Here is a 7,161-nt window from a genome sequence, read left to right on the forward strand (position 1 = left end):
GTATCGTCTTTGTAAAAGTTTATTAGCCAAATTTTCTAAATCGTTTATTATGCTAAAATAAATGTCATTGGTTTATTAATTTTTGTCTACTTGTTTATAAACTTACAAAGTTCTACGCAACAAACATAAAACATAACATTACTTTGTATTGTGTTTCAAATCATTATCACAAAACAAAATTCAAAATGCTTATAGTAACATTTAAATTTTATATCAATCTCTATTCTACAACACTACACAACCATACCAATCAAGCTCCAAACAAAAATTATAATTCTAAATTGAAAAAAATATAAAAATGTTACAAGGATTTAATCTAGATTAAAATACTATGAACTTTGTGATCATGTTTATTTGTCTTCTTAACTACTATTTTCATTGATCATGTTTATTTGTCTTCTTAACTACTATCTTCATTCATATTGCAATATTTTCTCTAGAGAATTCTTCATAAATTTTAGGAGGTATCATAATTTTAAATATTAATAGGATGAAAAAGATGGGGGTGTTTGACAAATTATCTTATTGAGTAATTTTAGCTTATTTTGATGTAAATGGAGGATTAGCTGGTCAAACCAACTAATGCTAGTGTTTGGTGAATTAGCTGATTGAAACAACTTATTGATATAAATAAGCTGTCTTTAAACAAGCTGCTCATAGCAGCGGGTTCAAAATCAGCTGGTCAAACCAGTTAATGAAATCAACCGGTCAAATCAGCCACTATAATCAGCTATCAACTATAAGCTACCAGCTTACCAGTTATCAGTCGTTTGCCAAACACCTTCGTAGTTTTTCAATGAACAAAACAACATTTTTATAAAAAGATAAAACCAAAATTAAGAGAACAACGAAAGAACAACTTTTCTTCAGTCTTCCTTCTCCATTCGCTCAACATTGATGGGAACTTCGATAATTCTCCATCAATTCATACATCTCCAAGAAATAAACTCATTCGCTGCTATAAAACCCTAATTTTAATTTGCAGGTTCCACTAAAATTTCCCCCTTTTGGGGATGTTTTGTAGTTCTTCAATAGTTAGGGTTCTTGTAAAAATTTAAATTCCTTTTTCTTTCGAATCACACCTCTATAATGGATTCATCTGGTGCTCGAACTCAGTCATTTGGACAAACAGAGATTAATTGGGATAAGTAAGTTGTTTATTAATCGCTTATATTTATTATTGAGTAGTTTAGAAATGCAGGTTTTAATGCATTTGAATTAGCTATATTAGTGGTGAAAAAAGAGTGAATTTTCTGAAATCCAAGATTTTTTGATGAACCCTTGTTAAATTAGTGAATTTTGATTTGTGGGTTATATGATTTTTCATGATTCATTTGTTGTTAAAAACTAAAAAATGACCTCTTCTTTATTTGGTTTGTAAAGATTCTACATTTACTTGTTTCTTTTGCAAAAGTAATTTTGAATTCTTTTGATGTTGGTTGTTGTTGGCTTCTGATACTATGTTAAGAAACAAACTCAACCAAAAGCTTGAGCTTATGATTGAGGTCCAAATTATGCTATAATCTCTCTGTATTTAAATGTTTCTATCATTCACTTTTTTTTGCATACTTTAAAATCAAATAATTTTAATTGTGAGTTTTTAAAATTGTAAAATGTTGATACTTGGAAAGTATATGTTGAGAGGGATAGATCCCACATGAATACGTTTTTTTCTTATAGATTGATGAGAAATCATAGTCACTAAAATTCATAAATTCTATATAAAAGAACATACGAAAACGGAGGGAGTATAATCTTAACAGTTTTAGTAAGGCATGGCAATATAGTACAATTATGATTTATTGGTTTTTAGGAATTAGGATATGTTCATGTTTGTGGGTTTTGGAGAATTTCAGTGAGGCATCATTATATTATTAAGAATCAACTAGAAGGTCATCATCGTAAGATATAATAAGTATAACATATTTTTAAGCGTTTGCTTGAGTTGGTTCCTTGACACAGTATCATAAGGTTACGAATTTGAATCTCATTGCCCCTTATTTCATTTGGAATAATTTAGCCCTATGTAATGTTAAGCTGATATGATTTGTGCTTTCCTTTGGGACAGTGGAAAATGGAGAGTGATGGTGTTTCAGATGGGAGTAAAGATTGTGTTTCAGTTGGGTATGTTTGGAATTGATGGTGCATCTAGCCAGAGAGTTTTCGGGGTGTCCTATCACATATATGAAGTTTTGTTATGGATCTTCACCAATGATCTCTGTTCGTATTCTTGGCAATGTAGTTAAGTTGTATGAGGGATTTTGTGTCTCTGAAATTTATCGATGAATATCATTGTGGAAACAATGTTTGTATTTTTGATCTGGTATCACCTTCTCTTAGGCTTCTGAATTCAGGGTCTAATGTTTGTATATTGAGTATTGACTTATGTGACTCATTTGGGGTTTGTGTTGGGTATTTCTATCTCTTCTATGTGAATGCAGTAACCAAATTCACAACATCTTTGATTTTGGTTGAATTGACGGTTCTCTGCAAATTAGGATTTGGACCAAAAAATCTTGTTTATCTTTATCCATTAGAATAATCAATGTGAAAAGTGGAAGATTTAAAGATCTGCCTTTCCAGCCCAATTATCTGCAACGCTCAAGTATTTCTCACGAATTTGACCTATCTCTAGAAAATTAACAATCTTTTGGGATTATGACTCTGACATTGTTGTGTAGTCTACAACAATAACAATACCAAATATTAAATCCCAACACGACATGTTGAGGAATTTTAACGTTCAAATTATATTGACATGTGTGATGTGTGTACTTGCTAACACAACCATGGACCTTCTTCAAAGTAGTGTTGCATATTGTTACGATGTTTGTGACTCAAATTTCATGAGATTAGTTGGCTTTACCTTTTAAGAATAATGATTTATCCTTGTTAGCCTTTGCTTCATTGTTATTCTAGTGGCAAATCTTTATAGGGCCCAAAGAGGCTTGGTCGCCCAAAAAATTTTTGGATCTTTTTATAAAATCAGAATATTGTCTAAGTTTGTACAATAAAAATATGTGGTTGAGTGGTAAAGAGTATTATTTTTAAACCAGAGGTTTGGAGTTCGAATCTTGGCCTCCCTATTTTTCTTTGGATAATAACTTTGGCCCGCTCTAATTTATTGTCCAAGATCCACGATTGGTTATTCTACCTTCACAATAGCATTTGGATCCACCATGAATGTGCAACTTCCATTTAATTTTAGTGACTCACCTCTCTGAACATTTTATATTTATTATGCTGGAGTAGTATTAGTTGCTATATAGTATCATCTTACACCATCATTTCGTGTCTGAGAAACCAATGGTCTTGAAGGTGCTATATTGTCTTTAGCATGTGTTGATCGCACCATTATTTTATATACAAAATATGGAGTATGAAACTAGAACATGCCGTGGGAAGTCATGTTCACTTGGTTATTGATCTTATAATTTTCAATTTTGCATTCGATCAATTTGCAGACTTGACAAGACGAAGTTCTATGTTGTTGGTGCTGGACTTTTTACGGGGATTACAGTGGCGCTATATCCTGTTTCTGTTGTAAAGACTAGGCTCCAGGTCGCTTCCAAGGATATTGCTGACAGGAATGCATTTGCAGTTGCCAAAGGCATTTTGAAAGCCGATGGAGTGCCTGGTTTGTACAGAGGTTTTGGCACAGTCATCACTGGCGCAATTCCAGCCAGGATTATATTCCTAACTACTTTGGAGACTACAAAGGTGGCAACTTTCCGAATGGTTGAACCACTTAAATTGTCTGAACCATCGCAAGCAGCCATAGCAAATGGGATTGCTGGCATGATGGGATCACTTTGTGCCCAGGCGGTCTTTGTTCCAGTTGACGTGGTATGTTCTATTTTGGCATTATTAGCAAGAAAATCCCGTTTGGATGCTGTTGTCGTTATTGTTTTGTCTCGATGGGTATGTCTGATTGGTTAATGTTGCAATTTCTTTGTTGTCAAAGGTCTTATTTGCTTAAGAGCCTGGGGAAAATGCTTTTTTCCGTGTCTTGCTGTCCTTAGCCATGGTGTAAGGCTATGCTAGTTGGGCCAAACTTCAATGCTGCCAGTTTTCCTATGTTATCAGGACATTGCTCTATGCCAAGAATACTTTTAATATATTTACATATTCCTTGAAATTGACAACATACCTTGGCTTATAGAGAAAATCCTAAACAATAACAGTTGTTTGCAAATAACCACAAAAAGACAAAATACATAATATTAAAAAAAATAAAATAAGAAAAAGATAAAATAAAATCTCAAAAGCCCTCCTATAAAGTGGGGACACATAAGAGTGATTTACTACTTTCTTAAAATAATCATTATTTACCTATACATCCTCTGGCTTATATATGTCTTTCTGTAAACTAGGTTAGCCAAAAGTTGATGGTACAGGGATATTCTGGCTATGCAACATATAATGGCGGCGTTGATGTTGTGCGTAAGGTAATTAAGGCTGATGGTGTTCGAGGGCTATATAGGGGGTTTGGTCTATCAGTGATCACATATTCTCCTTCAAGTGCCGTATGGTGGGCCAGCTATGGATCTAGTCAACGTTTGTTCTGGAGGTAGTTCTAAGTTTGTATGGTTTTCACAATTTTGGACCTTGGCTATTGCTTGTTCATGTCACATGTTTGTTTTATGTCATGGGTCCCGACTCCTGCATGCATGCACATTTGAACATCACATCAAGTAGTTGTACACATGTAAATGTATGCTGCTAAAAATTTAGACATGTTTATCTTTGTGAAAGCTGTAATCAGTGATCACTGTCTCAATGTAAATAATTTACGACAAATATGCTGAAGCGCTCAACTGAGGCTTATATGAAAGTGAAACCTGATTTAAGCTTTTCAAGTGGATTTAGTAGTATTTAACTTTATTTGTTGTTGTTTTTATAAAACCATTTGGTTATAACATGTACAGGATTTTAGGACACGGGGCTGAGCAGAAAGAAGCTCCAAGTCTAGGGGAAATTGTTGGTGTTCAAGCTGCCGGGGGTGTTGTTGCTGGTGCCACGGCTTCGTGCATTACAACTCCCTTAGATACCATCAAGACTCGCTTGCAGGTCCAGGTAACTTCTTGCTTTCTTTGTTCTAATCTGTCATCTTACTAAATGCGTTTGTGGCTTATGAGGGTATTTTGGTTAATAGTCTTTGCTTTGTCATTAGAAGCTTAGCTGTCGTCTTACTATCTAGTGTCTTTGATTTGGGTAAAGGTATAAGTATAACTATGCTGGCTTGAGTAGTTGAGTAGGGGTGCTAGTGTGTCTGGTGGGTATGGCTACGTCTCCGGTTTGGTTCTGTGTCTGGTTTGTTTGTTCCGTCTTGGGTTCGCAGCTTTTGCTATGTTGCTTCTGAGAGTTGGCCATGTGCTATTGCTGGCTTCTGTGGGGTGTTTTTTGTAGGCTTCAAGTTTGCCGCTATCTGGCATTGTGCGTGGTCTGCTGGGTCTGGCAGGTCTGTGTTTGGGGCTTGACTGTTAGCCTTGCGTTCTTGTGCTGCTTCTGGCCAGGGGAATTTTGTTCGGGCATTGAGCTCTGTTATAGTGTTTTTGGGCTGGGCTATTGAATATTGTGGCTGTTCCTCCGCGGGCTGCAAGTTGTCTGGCAGGCTCTTTTGTGGGGTTGTCTCGCCAATGTGTGCAGTTGCTGGCTCGTTGCAGGCTGCATTTGGCTTATGTCGCTGCCTCCCTGGAGTGCTAGGTGGCCTCTGGCGAGGTGTTGCTGCAGGCTTGTGGGGTTTGTTCGTCACCCTGTATGTTGGCTGCTTAGGTAGCTAACCTTTATTGTCATTATCATTTTTGTGTTGAAATAAGCAACTATGGTTGTTGATCTTGTCACTCGTGTATTGTGCCGGGCCTTACGAAATGTATGGCTTGTGATTTGTGCTCGCTTATGAGTGTCTAGAGTTGTGAAACGATCCGTTCATGGACACTTCAGATGTTCTTCCGACATAACATTAAAAAAAATTATGATTCCGATCTTCCATGTTTGACACGACTTTGCAGGTAATGGGAGATGAAAACAGACAAAATGCAGTTCGAGTAGTAAAAAAATTAGTCGCAGATGAAGGTTGGAAAGGTCTATATCGAGGATTAGGTCCAAGATTTTTTAGCATGTCAGCTTGGGGAACCTCCATGATACTGGCTTACGAATATCTCAGTATGGTTACATATCTTACAACCCATAAACCGTTACTAGTGTGACAATGTATCCAAAGCAATATCCGTGCTGCGTAAGGCCATTTTAGGTTGCATGATGATGTTCCTAAATAGACGGCAGTGGTGAATATTGCTTCGGAAATATTATCGTGCTGATTATTTTCTTACTTTTTTTAAAAATTGATATGCAGAGCGATTGTGCGCGAAGGAGGAATAGGTGTACATGACGAAACATTTCCTGACCATTTGATCTATCATGAACGATCTAGTTTTACTCAAAATGGCTAGAAGTTTTACTCATTTTTGGCCATGTATTCTTTGGGCATTCTTTTATTAATTGCCATCCACAACTATCGAAACGTTTTGCGACTTGGTTCGATGACTTGAGTATTCAGCTTCCGATAATCTAGCAACGATTCATCATTTATGCTTTACGGATCCCATTAGTAAATGATTTTGTAATTGACAATAGCAATAACATTTCATTACTCAAATGTCATTAAGAGGGTTCCTCTTATACGAAGTTTGGAAAGTCGGATACGCTCAACTGCATCCTGAGTATAACAAAGAGGTTGTTTCTGATATTAGGAAGTTGCGGGACAATTGCCAACTACTATGTATATCAATTGTTACGTATAGTTTCTTTGTACTTTCCAAGCTTCGATGTGAGGAAGATGACTTCCGTTTTTGGTATACATTCCTTCCCTTTTGGGATTGATTAAAAATGAATATATGGAAATATAAAACACTTGTTTTACTTCTTTCTTTTGGGATGTTTCATTAATTTTCAATACCTATAATTGATAATAACATATTTGCATGAAGTTTAATACTCTTTTAGATATAGAATCATCTAGTCGGAGGACACTTGGGTTCGCCACTATTTATGTGCATGGAGATATTGTAAGCCTCGAGCTGACCCTAAACAAATCATAAGACGTTGCTTCCATGGCAAAGGAGTGTTATTGTGATCATGACGATCATTTCGTCTGTCGAC

At 35.9% G+C, this 7,161-nt stretch overlaps 1 protein-coding gene across 2 annotated transcripts; it reads left to right on the forward strand.

The window, feature by feature from the left end:
• Window positions 1–818: 818 nt before the first annotated feature.
• LOC130802187 (uncharacterized) lies at window positions 819–6,921 on the forward strand. 2 transcript variants are annotated; one of them, XM_057666114.1, is made up of 6 exons: window positions 819–1,148; window positions 3,465–3,846; window positions 4,374–4,570; window positions 4,929–5,076; window positions 6,012–6,165; window positions 6,356–6,921. In XM_057666114.1, the coding sequence occupies exons 1-6, from the start codon at window positions 1,090–1,092 to the stop codon at window positions 6,379–6,381; spliced, it is 966 nt and encodes a 321-aa protein (XP_057522097.1). In that variant the 5' UTR covers window positions 819–1,089; the 3' UTR covers window positions 6,382–6,921. The 2 variants fall into 2 exon arrangements, with proteins under 2 accessions (XP_057522097.1, XP_057522098.1); XM_057666115.1 differs by having other exon boundaries at window positions 845–1,148; window positions 4,929–5,070.
• Window positions 6,922–7,161: the final 240 nt, after the last annotated feature.

Source organism: Amaranthus tricolor, chromosome 16, assembly GCF_026212465.1.
Source record: "Amaranthus tricolor cultivar Red isolate AtriRed21 chromosome 16, ASM2621246v1, whole genome shotgun sequence".
In the NCBI taxonomy this organism is placed as follows: Eukaryota; Viridiplantae; Streptophyta; class Magnoliopsida; order Caryophyllales; family Amaranthaceae; genus Amaranthus; species Amaranthus tricolor.

What these genes read in the sequence shown, in the direction of transcription:
- LOC130802187 (XM_057666114.1), top strand. Translation starts at nt 1,090, where the DNA reads ATGGATTCATCTGGTGCTCGAACTCAGTCATTTGGACAAACAGAGATT. An exon ending in ACAGAGATTAATTGGGATAA is followed by an intron (nt 1,149 to 3,464) that starts GTAAGTTGTTTA and finishes ATCAATTTGCAG; the next exon opens with ACTTGACAAGACGAAGTTCT. An exon ending in AGACTCGCTTGCAGGTCCAG is followed by an intron (nt 5,077 to 6,011) that starts GTAACTTCTTGC and finishes ACGACTTTGCAG; the next exon opens with GTAATGGGAGATGAAAACAG.